General features: G+C 35.7%; 1 protein-coding gene across 1 annotated transcript in view; it reads left to right on the top strand.

Moving 5' to 3' along the window:
* The first annotated feature begins 1438 nt into the window (after positions 1-1438).
* Positions 1439-17997, top strand: part of LOC150102458 (V-type proton ATPase subunit D-like) — a 131126-nt gene continuing 114567 nt past the window's right edge. The window contains exon 1 of the mRNA XM_090399750.1: positions 1439-1728. Within this exon, the coding sequence (XP_090255876.1) occupies positions 1688-1728 (41 nt within the window). The 5' untranslated portion in view covers positions 1439-1687. The remainder of the gene's footprint in view (positions 1729-17997) is intronic.

Here is a 17997-nt window from a genome sequence, read left to right as displayed (position 1 = left end):
TTTTCATGCACAGCAGTTTTGTTAAAACCATCTTTTTTTTATGGAAAGTTGACAGGTAAGAGACTGCATGGAAGGTCAAGGCAGAAATATCTGAAACGTGTTTCTAAAATCACAACTGCGTACAGATCGAAAGGGTGCAGTAGAAAGTGGTGAATAACAACAGGAGCGTTCTTTTCCATAAATCTCGAAGACCAGGAAAAGTCACTTCATTTCGCGATGAGTCACTGACTCTATGGAGACACACACACACACACACACACACACACACACACACACACACACACACACACACACACACACACACACACACACACACACACACACACACACACACACACACACACACACACACACACACACACACCTTCTCCTCAGCCAGAATGCTATGCTATGTTTTCATTTATGATTGTTATCTATTATGATAGTCAGTGTTTTTTAGGATAACGTGTTGTAAATTGGACTTGTAGATTGGAAGTCGGGATACATTCTTTAATAATGGGCTCAGTATGATCTTACTTCATTTTTTTATTCTCGTGCTCAGTATGGAGAAAGAAAAAAAATCAGCTAACACCTTTTATTCCGTATAGGGAGTAGGCGAGGCGGTTTTAGTCCTATCTAACTTTTGGAGACAGAGTGGGCAGTTCAATCTCCACTGGTAACCAATCAGAGATAGCTGGCCCAAGGCTATCACTAATTAAGCAGCATGCAGTGAAGAGAGAGACGGCTCAACAAGTGCCGCCATCTCGTGGTCCTAACACTAACACAATATATTTAATGTCTGAAATACTGTGGGTTCTATGGTTGATTTTCTTGAGTTTACAGGACGAAAAACCCAAGTTTCTGGGAGAAAAAAACCCGCTTTCCCCTGCCACAGATCGACTACCTCGGGAACCGGTCGAAAAAAGGCTTAGAAAAATTTCATCTAGTCGCCCGACTAGATCCGAAACCAGGAAGTATTCCTTCGTGCGGTCAAGCGCCGTGGTGTGTAAACGCCACATCCACTGAGCTCCACAGGCTCCAGTATGGAAAAAGTTGATCTGATGAGCTTGGAGTACATTTCTCTTCTTTGGTGTCTACTTAATTTTCTATGCTCTGATTTTCTGCTTCAAACAGGTATCCCCCAAAAGAAGTTAGAATATTCTAATTGGTTCTTTCTTTTCTTTTCTTTTTTTTTTAAATATTTTTTTTTAAATCGCAGGGAGAGAATTGAGCCATTTCTGCAGACAGTGATATACAGGCACTGTTTAATATACGTATAAATATTACTGTTTCACTGTAACACTACTAAATGAACTTTGAAAAAGAAGGTGGTTGCTTCATTTATTTGTTTGGTTTGCTACAGTTATTAAATTTCTTGCTCTCTGTTTCCAGAGAAAAGAATACCAGAGCATGTTTTCTCTCTGTCTTTTGCCGCTAGGGTGGGAAGAATAACAAAACCGTAAATTATTAAGATGTGAATCGTGCTTTTTTAGGATCCCATTTCTTGAGCTTAGTGTTTTATGTGCTTAAATTTGCCACTGAACAAATCTGTGTTTATTAGTAATAAAAAAAGTCACATGACCACTACCATTTATGCTATTGCATATACAGTGCGCGTGTGCAATTTATTTGCTTAACCACTGAAAACGCCCTGACAGTCTGATTAATAAAGAAGGTTAAGAGATATTACGCTTGTAATTAAAACAACATGAGTACTAAGGATAGAATTCCAGTTTTTCCTTCCAGAATGTAGGTTCTTACATCGTACACTTTATCGAATTATGATTTTTCTGTTAGTATGTTTAATCTGAATGGGAATTTACCATGGGATGAAATTTGTCATTTTCGTAATTATATCAGTATATATAAAATCCGCTATAATAGTTGCAAAATTATCCTAAGCAGTTATTTACGGCAGTTTTTTTCTTTCTTTCTTTTATTGATTTATTGAATTAATCCAGAAAAAAAAAAACTTGTATTGTATGTAGTATTGGCATACGTTGCGTGTTGCCTTTAACAAATAGCATCGATTTCTTAAGTTTGTTGTATTGCATTTTATTATTATTACTACATGCGCTGCATGAATAACTGGTCAAAAACTATTAGACGTTTGTATTTTCAATAATTTTAAAATAGCCAATACTTTTTAAAAAAAATAATATAAATAAATATACTTGGAATGGCAGAGGAACAAGATCTATCATTGCTTATATCCTTACTAATCAGAAACTAGCTCAATGTGTGAGAGATGTACATGTTTACAGAGGAAGTGAAATTTTTTCAGATCATTAATTAGTAGTCTCTAAAATAGAAATGCTAGTGAGATGGAGAAAGGAAGTAAATAAGAAAAAACAAATAGAACAAGTATACAAATTATATCTATTAATGCTATATTAATCACAATTAACCGATTACCTAAAAGAAGCCCAAATCAGTGAAGATATAGAAGAAGAAGAATGGAAAACTTTAAGAAAGATAATCCATAAATCCATGAAGTACTTGAAAAGAAAAATAAAAGAAAAACATAAAAAATCTGGAACACAGATATAGAAAATGCAATAAAAGAAAAACAAATGGCATACTCATCGAGGGGACCGCCCCTCAATGAGTCTTGACAAACTTTATGTTCTTAGGAAGGACCTCCCATGATGAGTCTTTTGACTCCATGGAGGCCTGAATAATAATAATACAAATCACTCCTTCAGAATCATGCAAAGGAAACAGAAGAAATATACAAAAACAAAAGAAAAATAGCTAAAAGCATAGTACAGAAAACTCACCAAGATTCTTGAGACAGATTCATTAATAAGATAGAAGAAGACAAACATGGAAGACAAGATATAGCCTACAAAATATTAAGAAAATTAAACAATGAAGAAAGAGATACAGCACAAATCAACGTAATACAAAAAAAAAAAAAATGGATAGAACATTATAAGAATTTATGGTATGACAAATTTAATAACTGAAATAATAATGAAGAACTCAGCACTGATATAGAACCATTAAAATTGGAAGAACTAAAAGAAGCAATAGAGGTATCAAAAAATAGGAAGTTAACCAAATTAGATGGCATAAATACAGAGCTTTGGAAATATGGAAGAGAATATTTACATCACAGATTCTTAAAATTAATAAAAACTTGGTGGGAATGAGATTCCATCAGATTGGTTAAAAGTTAAGGTTATATTTGTATTTAAGAAAGGAGACAGATGATTGTGGAAATTACAGAGGAATAGGTTTATTAAATACATGTTACAAAATTTAAGTAAAATCCTCTACTCTCAGAAGAACAAACTAGTTTCAGACATGGAAGATCATCTATAGACAATATTTGTGCTAAAAATAATTAATGAAAAAAGACGAGAATTTAATTGGGACTCATGTGGCCTTTATAGATTAGAAAAAGCTTTTGATAAAATACACAGAGAAAAAAAAACTATGAAATATAATGAAAAATGAAAGTGGGAGCCTTTAATAACTAATGATATTAAAGGCTCCCACTGACTTAGAAAAGCTTTTAATAAAATACACAGAGAAAAAAAAAAACTATGAAATGTGATAAAAAATGAAAAAACAAGGATATCCATTACATTTGGTACAATACAAAGTTTATATAAAGGTACAAAAATGCAGTTAGGTAATAAATTAACAGAAGAGGTTAAAATAAATAAGGGTGTCAGACACGGATGTAGCTTATCTCTAACTCTGTTCAATATATATATATTGATCAGATTATTAAAATATGGAAAACAACAATAAAACAAGATATCCAGTTAACCAGAAGAACTTTTATCAATATACAATGCTGTATGTAGATGATCAGATTATATTACCAAACAATGAAGATGACCCTCAAAAATCTGTTTACAAATTAAAATGAGCCGACAGTACAATTTAAAAATTTCACAAAAGGAAACAAAAGTCATGGCATTTAAATGTTGGGATCATGTTAGATCAAAAATAGTTATAGAAAATAAAATGATAGAACAGATGACAGAATTTTATTATTTAGGCTGCATAATAACATATCCAAAAGATAAAGATGTAGATGAAAAAATAAAGAAATTTCAATCTGCAGAACAATTAAAAGGACACCGAATAAAAAACAAGACAAGAAACCCGCCTAAAATTTTATAAAGTAATGGCCACTCCCACTCTGTTATATATTTAAGAAACATGGATGGTTATAAAGAAAGATGAAAGTTAAATACAAGCTGCACAGATGAGATTTTTAAGAACAATTAAAGGATGCACAAAATTGGACCATAAAAGAAATGAAGACATTAGAAAAGAACTAGATATTTATAACATTAATGAAAAGATCAAGGAATATAGAGAGAAATGGAAAGAACATCTATGTAGGATGGAACAATATTGACTGCCAAAAGAGGTGGATAGGTATAGACCAAAGGTAAAGAGAGAAAGAGAGAGGAAGACCAGTGACAAGATGGAAAGACCAGTGAAGCCGGAACAGGCAATTGCCTAATCCTTAAAGAGAAGAAGAAACATGCTCTATCCCTTGTAGTGGTCCCAAACTCATCATGACAGGCCATAAATATTTGCATCTCTTTTTCCCATCTATTAAGAGAACTGCATGCAAGAGATGGGTTGCATCTGAACATGGAAGGACATAGTGCTTGAAGATGTTGCTGTTCTCTGAAGTGAAAGTGTTTGGGCAGGGGAACTAGAATTGATGGGATTGAAAGCAGGAGAGAGATGGGCTCATGTGGGAAAGATGTTTCTGGAGACAATATTAAGTACATTGAAGACTATAACAGAATATAACAGGTATGGGAACTAAGAGTATTGACTCAGCTGGCATATATATAAACGATCGGGAATGCGCACCATTTTTTATACACAATGTCAGTGGCATTGATTGAGTTAATGGTTTTGAGGGTGAGTGTGGTATTTATTGGAGGTGGGCAGGAACAGGTAGATAGTTGGATGTTGCTATAGGCTTGGAATAGGAAATGTTAAGGCAGATTTTCTTTGTGAGTGGAAGGTGGGTGATTTCAGTTATGCCAGTATAGACTGGATAAGAGGAATTAGCCAGTGGTAATAAGGAAACCTAGTTTTTGGAATTCTTGAGGAACAAATTTCCTAAATAGTGTGTGTTGGCAGGACTGCAACTATCAAGAGTTTTGGCTTTGGTTGAGACTGAAATGTTATGCTTGCCCTCTGTGTGGTGCATAGACATGTGAACAGTCTTAAAAAGAAAGGAACTGGAGTGGTATTACAAGGCAGGCAATATTAAGAGTCTTAGAAACCAACTTGGGACAGTGCAATGGATGGAGAAATTGGAAAGTAGAGGTCAGTAGTGTATGAAAGCTAGTTAAGGAGCATTTCTTAACAGCGCTGGTAGTGTATACTAGTGAAGCAAAAAAAAAAAAAGTAAAATATTTGACTAATGATATTAAAAAAATAATTGCAGTTGTAAAAGAGGTTATGGAAAAAGTATAGAGTGAGAGGTGGTGAACAGTTGCATGGAGAATACGAAGTTCAAGTGAGAAAGGTGACTATTAGAGTATTAGAGGAGACTAGTATTACATACATGGGACAATCATTTGCGAAGAATTTTTTTCATCATGTGGCTGGTAAGAGAAGGAATGATTGTGGATGAATGGTCTTGTTAGACGGAACAAGTGGTCAAGTGGCTAAGATGATTGATATAGTAGGGCTGTTTAATGAATGCTTTATTAGTGTTTCATTCTGTGAAGCAAGATTTATTCTAAAGGGGATGAAGAGGGTTGAAGAATTAGAAATGAAGTGGATGCATTTACAATACTAAATACTCTGGATATCAGCAAGGGTGAGAGTGGATGAAATTTGCCATGTGTCTTAAGGGAATGTCTCGAGGAGTGGAAGGAAGATAAGATGGTGCCACTACAGGTGGTGGGAGAATGGAAGCTTCAGACTATAGACCAGTTTGTATAATCAATGTCCCTGAAAGGAGGATAACTAGTGCCTTACTGTGTGATTCTATTCTTGGGCAAATACACTTTTATGCTAATATTTTTATGAGAATCCCACTTATGAAAGCTTGTAGTTATGTTAGTGCTCTGAACTAGGTAAGGTTAGATAATCTAGAATCTGCTCTGCAGACCAAACATTAAAAAAAAAAAAAAAAAAAAAAAAAAAAAAAAAAAAAAAAAACCTTTTTCAAGCTACTTCAGGTCTCTGGTAAGTAGGGTATCAGTCTTGTACCAATCAGCAAAATAAAACCACCACCTAAAGACAAACATCCATGACTAGTGGGATTCCCACTTGTCTAGGCTATTTGCTTGTGCTGATGAAGAAAAGCTGAAGACAAAGAATTGCTGATTTTTCAGGAGGATTAAGTAGACTTGAATTTGTGGGGTTGCAGTTTTTATGTTAATAATTGCAGTCTTTTGCACTTCAGAGGTGTAAAACATACTGGATTAGTGAAACTACTTTTTGCCTTAGGAGGTGATGGATGATATTTGGGATCTGGATATAATGGTGAATAGAGGGCATATTGCAAGGATTAGGAACACAATACTTGCAGTGATGCATTGTTGCTGTGATATGAAACATACTGCCAAGTTGAGATAAGGTGATGGTTCTACTGCCATACACAGTCTTCTTTAAACCATGTGTAGGCTACTGTGAATAGATTTGGTCACTTGGTTTGTATTGTACTGGAGCAGGTAAAGCAAGCAACAAGTGATTAAGGTATCAGTATTTGGAATATTGGTTATTAGGAGAGATTCAGTAAATGTAAATTACAGATATTTAGTGGATAAATGTCTATTATTATTATTACTTGACACCTCCAGGGAGTCCAAGGACTCATCGAGGGAGGGCACCTACTCTACAACTCTGTCTCCACCACTCAATCTATCCCATTACTTTTTTTTTTTTTCACTGTTTAAGTTGGTGAGGGAAAGTTTACAGGAATAATACAGAAGGTATTATACAGAGGGGAAGAGCAACAGGTCAGTGGACTGCATTGCTGGAATAATTTTGTGAATGCTAGCAGTGTGAGTGTTGTTCATTGAGTGCAATCTCCCATAGTGAGTCCATTAATGTCACAGTGGTTGATAGTGACTCTCATGAAGATGTTTTTTCTTATAATAAATTTAGTTTAATACTTTATCAAGGGCGTAACTTAGACTGCCTCCTCGTGGTGCACCCTGGATAACACTAAATAGTCTACAGCGAAAATATGGGCTCACTCTTAAAAATATGTCAATTAAACATAGAAGGCATAAGTAGGGCTAAATGCGAAGTTCTTACTAAGATCCTGAATTACCATCAAATCGATGCAGTTGTAATACAGGAAATTCACACTAAGGATGATCTAGATCTACTAACGAGAGGGAAAATATATGGTTACAATATGATTAACTGCATAAACCATCCCAAATATGGTGTGGCAATATATATGAAAAATAACATTTCTAATTATAAGATCTGTGAACCAAGCACCAGCGAGGACATATATAGTGAATCTATTATAATATCTGGTTATACTATAACCAATGTGTATAAACCTCCCTTAGCTAAATGGCCTGATCAAGTATTGTCCCAGCAACAACACTCATGCATAATTCTGCTAGATTTCAATAGTCATCACTCCCTTTGGGGCTATAGAAAGGATGACCTAAATGGTACCCTACTAGTGAACTGGATGGAAAATCAGAACCTCTATCTAATCTTTGATGCCAAAGATAAACTGAGCTTTCTCTCCTCTAGATGGGAAAGAGGATATAACCCTGATTTGTGCTTCTGTACTGCAGATGATAATGGCACCCAAATTCCCATATCTAGGAAAGTATTAGACAGTTTCCCAAATAGCCAACATTGACCTATAATCTATAAAGTAGGCCTAAATATTCCAGTCGTAAGAACAGTATTAAAACCTAGGTGGAACTTTCTCAAAGCTGACTGGGACTCTTTTAAAAAATAGGTTGACACTGTAATAAGATTCATAAAGCCCACTGTAAACAATTACAATAGATTTGTTGGCATTATTACTGGTGCTGCCAAATGAACCATTCCAAGAGGTTTTAGGAGAGGTTATATCCTCTTCTAAAACTGCATAAAGAATTCTCTACTCATAATAATCCTACAGTTGCCACAGCTACTGAAGTCTCTTGACAATGCTAGAAAAGACGAATGGATTAAAACAATGAACAATTTTAATTTTATTCATTCCAGTCAAAAAGCTTGGTCTCTGATTAGGAAGCTTGACCCTAATACAAGGACCTTCTGGTAAACTACCTGCCATAGAAGATCCAAAACACATTGCAAAGCATATAGTCTCGATGACTAAATATCCTCAAGATAGAGTAGCTATGAGAGAGGTGAAACAAAAACTAAAAAATCTTAAAACAGATCTTCCCCCATCATCACTATCTCAGGCTTTCACTTCCCAGGAACTTACCCAGGCAGTTAACTCATTGAGAACTGGGAAGGCAGCTAGACTCATTATTAAATGAGTCTAGCCGCAAAAACTATTAAATGGCTTACTGCCATGTATAATAATATTCTGGACTTTGGCATACTTCCATCAATTTTTAAAAGATCTGAAATCATTGCTGTCTCAAAACCTGGCAAAGACCCTACAACTGCTTCCAACTACTGTCCTATCGCCTTGTCGAAAGAATGCTATACAACAGAATTTCTTCAAGTATACATAACAGAACTCCACAGGAACAGGCTGGCTTCAAACTTGACAGAAGTTGTTGCGATCAAGTACTGGCCTTGACAACCTTTATAGAGAAATTGCCTATGACACAGTGTGGAGAGAGGGTCTTATCTTAAAATTCCTAGAAATTACCCCATCACCAAAACTAGCCAACCTGAATAATCAAATACTAGCAGACAGATGGATACAAGTATCTCTTAACGAATCCAAAAGTATATTCTTTAAGATTAAAAATGGCCTACCTCAGGAATCAGTTCTTGCCCCATTGCTCTTTAACTTATATATAAGTGATGTCCCAGAGACAGCATCACGGAGATTCATGTATGCTGACGATATTGCCATTGCAATTCAACATCCCAAAAAGCTGAGAACACCTTAACTGAAGATTTGGTTGTACTTGATAAATACTTTAGACGATGGCAATTACAACCTAACTTGAACAAAACTGAAGTAGCATCCTTTAATTTAAGCAATATCCAGGCCAACTATATCCCAAAAGTTTACTTCAGAAATAAACATCTGAAATTTAACAATCATAAAAATACCTAGGAGTTACCCTAGACAGAAGTTTGACATTTAAATATCATCTAGAAAATATTGCTGGAAAATTAAAAACTCGTAATAATTATAATGCTTAAACTTGCTGGTACTACTTGGGGTGCTGATGCCAACACACTGCGTACTACTGCACTGTCTTTGGTCTATTCTACAGCAGAGTATTATGCTCCTGTGTGGCTGAACAGCACACATGCTTCTTTAGTTGATGTCTAGCTGAATCAAACTATGAGGATAATCTCTGGAACTTTAAGATCTACTCCTGGCTACTGACTCCCAACTCTCAGTAATATAGCCCCTCCCTTGCTCTGCAAGACCCAAGCCTTAAGCAAATTATGAACAAAAATAATTGGAAACAATTCCTTGCCTATCCACCAAGACATTTCCTTCCATACTTCGCAAAGATTGAAATCCAGGCATCCTGCCTGGAGGAGTGCAATACAAATAAATGGCCAGAACTTCGACCTATGCGAGTCACGGGGAGAGTATCGGTTTCAACGTATCTCCAATCTTCAAATTCCCATTTCAAATTTAACATCTCGTCTGGAGGGCTTCAATCTCCCTAGACATGTCTGGACCACTTTAAATCAGATCAGATCAGAACAGGACATGGGAGATGTAAGCATCTCTTGCATAAATGGAGCGTCCAATACTCCAAACTGTGAATGCGGAAGAGGGATCCAGACCATCAATCACATTGTGCTTGAGTGCCCTATCTACTCATTCTCAGGTTCTAAAGAGGACTTTTCTAAACTGACCCCAGAATCCCTGGAGTGGATCAGGGATTTAAGGATTAAGCTCTGACTCCTGATTCTTAATTTTGATGTTTAATCACTTCAACCTAGTGTACCCCTTTTAATATGATTTTTACAATTGTTTTTATGCTGTTTTATGTACCGTATTTGCCGGTGTATAAGACGCACCCCATTTTTTGTACACATTTTTTCGGAAAAAAACTTTCATTGAATATTATAATGAATTTGCAGTATTTCAAATATAAAATAATAAGTAGGTCTACTTTCAACAAATACCTAATTTAACTAATGACGAATCAATAAAGTTCAATTTTTTCTTCATATTCAGCTGGCATCTTTTGTGATATTTTTGTTTTAGTCCGCATACATAGCTGGTTTCTCTTCATGAATCTTGAACACCATGACATTGATCCAGTAAAGTTGGTGATCCTTCTGTTAGTGGCTATCGCTTTTGCTTGATGAATAATCATGTTTGTAGACACTGAAAGTCCACCCTTTCTGTGGTCTAAAATCCATGTATTCAGTTCTGGCCATTTTGCATTTCCACTTCGTAGGTTATGTTTACTGTGAGTTGCTTTTATTAGATCCTCTTCCTGATTTCCCCCAAAGTTCAAACATGGAAACAGGGCTGCATTTTCTCAGTTGAATGGCCCAACTGAGAAAATGCAGTCCTGTTTCCATGTTCTTTGGCATATGAAACCATACGCATTATGCATGTTCTTGTAGCAACATTGCAGCAATACTGACATTTTTCAGCCATAATTTGCCAAGAAATTTAGAGAAAATTTAACGGCAGATCTGTGATTTAGCAGCTGTGATCGTTGATGACAGTGCATCACATCCACTGAATTCTATGTAACTGAAATGTTCTCACACACACACACACACCGCAAGAAAGCAAGAAAGAAACAGAGAAACTCGGAACAGAGAAAATTTCCAGAAATGAAAGTAATAAAAAAAACTGAGTATTGACGTATAAGGTGCACCCTGTTTTTCAGACTTATTTTCAAAGAAAAAAAGTGCGTCTTATACGCCAGCAAATACAATAATTTGTATGTATTACCTGAGACCTGTACATCATATGCTAAATAAATAATACTTTATCCAAGTGTAAGAAAACAAAGTTTGCGGTGAAGTATCTTAAGAACTGAGGCAACTCGTAGTAAAGGTGAACCAAGCTCTCATCACTCCTTGTCTTAGTATCTCCAATAATGCAAAGCACATCTTCTTGTGGACATGTATAATGTTATGCATTAAGGAAAGGGCCACTATCCAGACCGGTTTCGACCTTTATTGAGGTCTCATCAGTGGGAGCCAGACCCAGAGGTGGTGATACTAAGGCAGAAGCAATGGAGAAGTCATATTTACCTATATGAGTTGCCAAAAGGTGTCTCACCTTATTATTAAATTACTCTGGATTTAGAGAAAGATGTTGGAAGTTTTTTTTTCCCATTTGGTTAGGCTATAATAAATTTTGTTTAATCCTTTATCCAAGTGTAAGCAAACAAAGTTTGTGCCTGAAGTATCTTTAGGACTGAGGCAACTTGTGGTAAAGGTGGACCAAGCTCTTATAACTCCTTGTCTTAGTATCTCCCATAATGCAAAGCATATCTCCTTGCGGACATGCATAATGCTATGCATTAAGGGAAGGGGCACTACCCAGACCGGTTTTGACCTTTATTGAGGTCTTGTCAGTGGGAGCCAGAGGTGGTGATACTAAGGCAGAAGCAAATGGAGAAGTCATTGAAGTCAACTCGTGGTAAAGGTGAACCAAACTCTTATCACTCCTTGGCTTAGTATCTCCCATAATGCAGAGCACATCTCCTTGTGGACATGTATAATGCTATGCATTAAGGGAAGGACCATTACCCAGACCAGTTTTGACCTTTATTGAGGTCTCGTCAGATGAGAGTTTGGTCCACCTTTACCATCAGTTGCCCCAGTCCTTAAGATACTTCACGCGCAAACTTTGTTTGCTTGCACTTGAATGAAGGATTAAACTAAATTTATTATAGTCTAACCAAGTGGGTGGAAAAAAACTTCCAACATCTTTCTCTAATCTAGAGTAATTTAATAATAAGGTGGCACACCTTTTGGCAACTTGTATAGTTAAATATGACTTCTCCATTGCTTCTGCTTTAGTATTATTATTATTATTCCTGATACCTCCAAGGAGTCTGAGGACTCATCGCTTGAGGACACCTACAACTGTCTCAACCACTACACCGAGCCTCTACTATGAATCATCTCCATCAATGCCATCTACCGCCTTCCTGCACCACCACCACAACTAGTATTTTTTGTCTGTAAATTGCGTGTGTTCTTAAGGGCTGATTTGCCTGTATGCGGGATAAAAAACCCGAGTTTCCGGGAAGGGGGGGAAACCCTGCTATCTCTGTATGAGATCGGCTAACTCACCTTCGATTGAAATCGTCCAGATAAAGATTCCTCCCGTCGTGACGAGAATCGAACTTAGGCCTATTCCAATCGAAAGGCGCAATGTGCCGTCGTTCTTCTAATTGTGCTACGGAGGCGCTTAGTATCACCACCTCTGGGTCTGGCTCTTACTGACGAGACCTCAATAAAGGTCGAAACTGGTTGGAAGCTTGGGTGATGAATGGCAATGTTGTAGCTTATGAAGTTTTAGCTGAGGCTCGGCTGTTGCTGTCACCCAGGTCCTGGGTGACAGCAACAGCTCAGACGACATATGACATATTTGCTCAGATGACATATGAGCAAATGAGGGGCTCTGCTCGGTGGTGGGGTGGTGAGCCTGCCACGGTTTAGAGTCAGCCGGTTCTAAACTTCTCAGTGGCAGGGTGAGCCTGTTACTGAGAGGAACAACACTGAGTTTTTATAGTTTGACCTGTACTTGAACATTCAATAAAGATCTAAACTGGTCTGGATCCCTTAATGCATAGCATTATACATGTCCACAAGGAGATGTGCTTTGCATTATGGGAGATATTGAGACAAGGAGTGATGAGAGCCTGGTCCAGCTTTACCATAAGTTGCCTCAGTCCTGAAGGTACTTCAGGTGCAAACTTTGTTTGCTTACACTTGGATAAAGGATTAAACTAAATTTATTATAGTCTAACCAAGTGGAAAAAAAATTTCCAATATGTTTCTTCTTAGGCAGTCTTATTCTATCCCTTCCACCTTTGAGAAAGTTTGCTCCATTTTCTTCCAAGATTTGCACGGACCATTATTCCAGGACCAAAGAATGTACAGATTTGTAGGTGTAGCAGTGTGGATGGATTAAGAGCTAACCAGAAACCCCTCTTTTTTGTGACCAGGCATCGAATTTTTTCCTTTTAAGCCACTTGATGTTTCCAATAAGTTGGTTGATGGTTTCTTCATAAAGAAGAAACTTTGTCAAGTGTTTTTAACTGACGGTCAATTAGCCACCCTCACACAGAGTTGGTAGGATTTTTTCCCTTTGGTTTTATATATTGCAAACAAGCAAATTGGCCAGAAGTGTGCACACATGTGCATTCGCACACAATTGACTGTCATAATACACTGGTCTCATAACCTTTTCCACTTCTGCTGTAATTTAAAACACCTAAGCCAGTTTCTTCCATAATTCATCTAGTCATCTAATCCATTCGTAATCTCACACTTGGCAATAAAAATCATACATCACTTAAAAACATCATAGAAAATATAAAATAAAGCATTCCATTGCTCAGGTTTGGATTCATATCCCATTGTTTCATATATGTAGGTTGGAGAGATGTTATCCACTTGACTACCCAGGATGGCAATGCTTTATTTTATACCATGTTTTAAATAAAATTTAAAATTATTTTAAATTGCTTGTGTAGAGTTTTAAATGTGTTGTGTTAAACACATTTGTAAGTAAATGATTTATATCCATCTTTATATTTCAGTATACTTCAATCAGATGACCAGGTTCAGTCTTTAATCAACCTTTCATTAATAATAATAATATAATAATAATAATAATAATCTATTGATATTCCTAGGTGTTATTTTGTATGGCATTTTCTTTAGTGTTCTTAGAATGTGACATTAGTTTTTTTACTGTCTTCATTTTGTTTCTTGTCTGGTTTTCTATACCTGCTGCAATACCTTTTCTTCATGCCTCACTCCATCAGTGTTACTTTAGATAGAATGTTATGCATTCATAATGTGTTCTTTTTGGTAATTCAAGTTGCCTTTAGAATATTTCTTTCTTTCTAGCATAACCAGCATAAATATAACTTTCTTTCTAGTATGTTCATTTTTAATTTATTTTGAAGTAGTTAAATTATGAGTTGCTCAAGTGTTTTTTTTTTTATATGTACTGTTTTATTCCTGATAGATTATTTGTGCTTACATGCCATTTTATACGTATTACTACTTGAATATAACAAATATGATTTCTGCATTAATGTAAACTTGGTATCTTCATGGGTCTGGCTTCCGCTGATGAGACCTCAATAAAAGTTGAAACTCATCTGGGTAGGGACCTTTCCTTAATGCATGGCATTATGCACTTCCCAAAAGAAAGCATGCTGTTCATTATGGGATATTAAATAATTGATGTGAAGTCATCAGCCTGTATATAGGTTCTGTTCTTGGGGCCCCTACTGTTTAACTTATTTATTAACGATATTTCATGTGGATTGACTGGGGATCTTCAAATGTTTGTCAACGATGAAAAGTTAGGGAGAATTATCAAGAGTAGTGCTGATGGTAATTCTCTACAGGAAGATGTGAACAAACTTTTGACTTGGAGAAATGAGTGGGGGTTGCAGTTTTAATATTAATAAATGCAAGGTATTACACTTTGGGATACAGAGATATATCAGGCTATCTGTTCGGGATTGATGTACTTCAGGAAGTGGATGAGATTCGGGATTTTGTACTGATGGTAGACAGTGGACTGAAGATCTGAGGGCACATCATAAGTGTTGTAAAGACTGACATCGTATTGCTACTATGATGAAAAGTACATTGACATGTAGGGATAAGAGGTGACGGTGGTAGCTCTATACTAGTCAGACTGCATGTGGACTGTTGTACTCAGATTTGGTCACCTAGTTTTCGTTGTGATGTGGAAACACTAAAGAGGGTCCAAAGAAGAATGACCAAAGTGATTTTGGTATTCTGGAGCGTTGGTTATGAAGAGTTTGAAGGAATGTGGATTACAGAGGTTGGTGGATAGGAGGAAAAGAGGAGATATGATAAAGACCTTCAAGTTAGTTAAAGGATTTTATCGGATTACTACAAAAGGAATTATAAAAAGAATGGATGTTAAGACGGGAAGAATGAAAGGATATCTCTGGAAGTTGTATTAAGATGCGGAAAAGAAGGGTTTGAGGAGTAGATTTTTTATGTGGAGAGTTGTTAGTGAGCAGAGTGCATTGTGAATGAAGTTAATGAGAAAAGTGTAAATAACTTCAAAGTTTATTATGGTAGACATGTTGCTGGTTGAGTAAGGCCTCCCATGATGAGTCTGTTGACTCCATGGAAATTACCAAAATAATAATAATAATAATAAAGTTGCCTAGTCATGAAGTACTTAATGTGCAAACTTTGTTTGCTTACACTTGGATAAAGGATGAAACAAAAGTATAATTTCTTGGCAAGTATAATTTGCTTGCCATTTTCTCCTTGGGAAAATGACACATATATATATTAAAATAACAAAAATCAGACAGTTAATTAGACAAGTAAAGATTAGTCATATATATATATATATATATATCAGGGGCAAATATTCCAGGTGTGCGGTGCTCATCCACGAAATATGAGTATCACCAATATTATATTTTTGCATTTATTCCCGTTAAAGACTCCCCCAATTGTTTGCAGACTTATCGTGATTCCTAAAATCGAATATACTGATGCTTCATTGTCCTCTTCACGAGGCCATTAAAGCATCAATATATTCGATTTATGCATTGAAAATGTTTATGCATTGAAAAGTGCCCTCTTCCTGAAGAGGGCACTTTTCAATGCATAAACATTGCGTTACATTCGCATTAATGACTCGGGTGTGCTTTCAAAATGCATACACCTTTGAGCCCTTCGAAAAGATGTAAAGAGAGTGCAGCGGGTCAAATTCTTAGCATTTTAGTATTTTTAAACTGCTGACAAGGCGAGACAGGTGAGCTAACATTTTGAGCTCACCTAGCATCTAGCGGCTGTGATTGGTTATTGTGTCAACCAATCCAATTGAATGCTATCACTTTTCATAAGTTGAGCACTTTCTGTATGATGGCTATATTACAAACAGCTGTTACACATGTTTTCTGGAACTGAAAATTTGAAAATGGATGTCAGGAGAAAAAACCTAAATGTTTCCTCTTGCTATGCAGTATAATAGCATCTGTTGAGGTTGCAAAGTTTTTTAACGGTATAGAAGCATTTTTATTCTAGTCTTTGGAAACAACCGACAGTAAAAAATATCTCTTCCTGAATAAAAAATGAATATTCTGTGTATTATAAGACGTTGTTGATCTACAAAAAAATACCAGCAGATGTGAGATTGGTAAGACAGACGAACCACTGATACTAAAAAAAAAAAAAACCGATGAATGTAGGATTCTCTAAAGCATGGATAATTCCGATAATGATCAAATGTTATGTATACTGAGTCACAGTAAACAAAAGAAATTTTTTGGAAAAGGGAGTGAAATACACACAAACCAGAGAAATACACATAACATGGGCAACAAATTTTATGATATGATTTACTGCTCCATCAAACGATATTTATTTCTGCCATTCTCTGTCTCCTCGTAATTTTTTTTTTTAATTATGCCATCATAAATTCACTTATTCATGTCTAGACTTTATAGGATCGTGCTATTCACTCTACCCAGCAACTTATAGGACACACACACATCACAAATGTTAATTATTAATAATTCGTTTACCATTAATAAAAGTGTTTCTACTCACACTTATTCTTTCTTATTCTTACATGTCTTATAAATTTCATTCACATATTTTCATCTTTAAGTATTTCAAATATACTAACCAACTATAGCATTCTCCTTCATTGTTGTTTTCTAATAAATCTTAAAACAAACAGATTGTTCCCCCACTCTATGCAGAAGTATTCAAAGTTATCCTGCAATTAATTGCATTGGACCAATTAAGATGAGCTCTATGCACGCTCAAAACTTTCATACATCGATAAAAATGCAATCATGCAGTCATGGGCATCTGCAGAGGGAGGGGGAAAATGGGGAACTTTCTTTCCCCCTGGGCTCGAGTAAAAAAATTCCACAAATTATAATCGTAAATGTGATTGAGATATGTAACTTTTAACCCTTGACCATGGAAAGCTTTGTCTGTCTTAAAATTTTATTATGAGTTGGTCTGTTTTGGCCCACAGCAGGGTAGCCATAAAATACCTGTTTTATTTCAGCAATAAAACATGTATTCCTGTTTTTGGTTCATCTTTTTCTGATTTGTGAACAGCGAGACCAGTTTGTTTGCCGTCTGTGTCTAGTGAGTCACTAAGTGAAGTGTAAATTGTAAATTTATAGTGAAACAAATTTAAACAGAAATATACATTTTTAAAAATGAGTGTATGTAATTTAATATTATTTTACTTGTTAATTTTATGCTTTTTTGCTTTTAAACTGAAATAATTTAATTTAGGATTTTAGGATTAATTAATTAGTTGATTTTTGCAATGGCAAATATGCTAGTCAATTTTTTTTTATATATGAAATTGTACTAAAAACTGTATTAATTCTGAATGCTTTCTTTTTTTTCCCCAAGAATTAAAGATCATTAAAATTGATGTAAAATGAAAATAATGTACTGTATTTATAGTTTACATCAATAAATAATTACATCAAAAAATGCTGAAAGACATTTATTGATGTAATTATTTAATTAAATCATTATTTATTAACCCCCACCCCCTCCTGAAAAATTTTCTGCGGACACACGCCATCCATATGATCAAATTGATGTGAAATTTGTAGCGAGTGTTGCATAATCCATATGACAGCACACCCAACCGAAATGAGCATCCGATGCCACTTATATATATACACAGTG

Source organism: Typopeltis vanoorti, chromosome 10 (genome assembly GCF_054136105.1).
Source record: "Typopeltis vanoorti isolate ZY-2024b chromosome 10, IOZ_Tvanoo_1.0, whole genome shotgun sequence".
In the NCBI taxonomy this organism is placed as follows: Eukaryota; Metazoa; Arthropoda; class Arachnida; order Uropygi; family Thelyphonidae; genus Typopeltis; species Typopeltis vanoorti.
The sequence above is the reverse complement of the archived record's forward strand: the minus strand, read 5'-3'. Positions and strand labels throughout refer to the sequence as shown.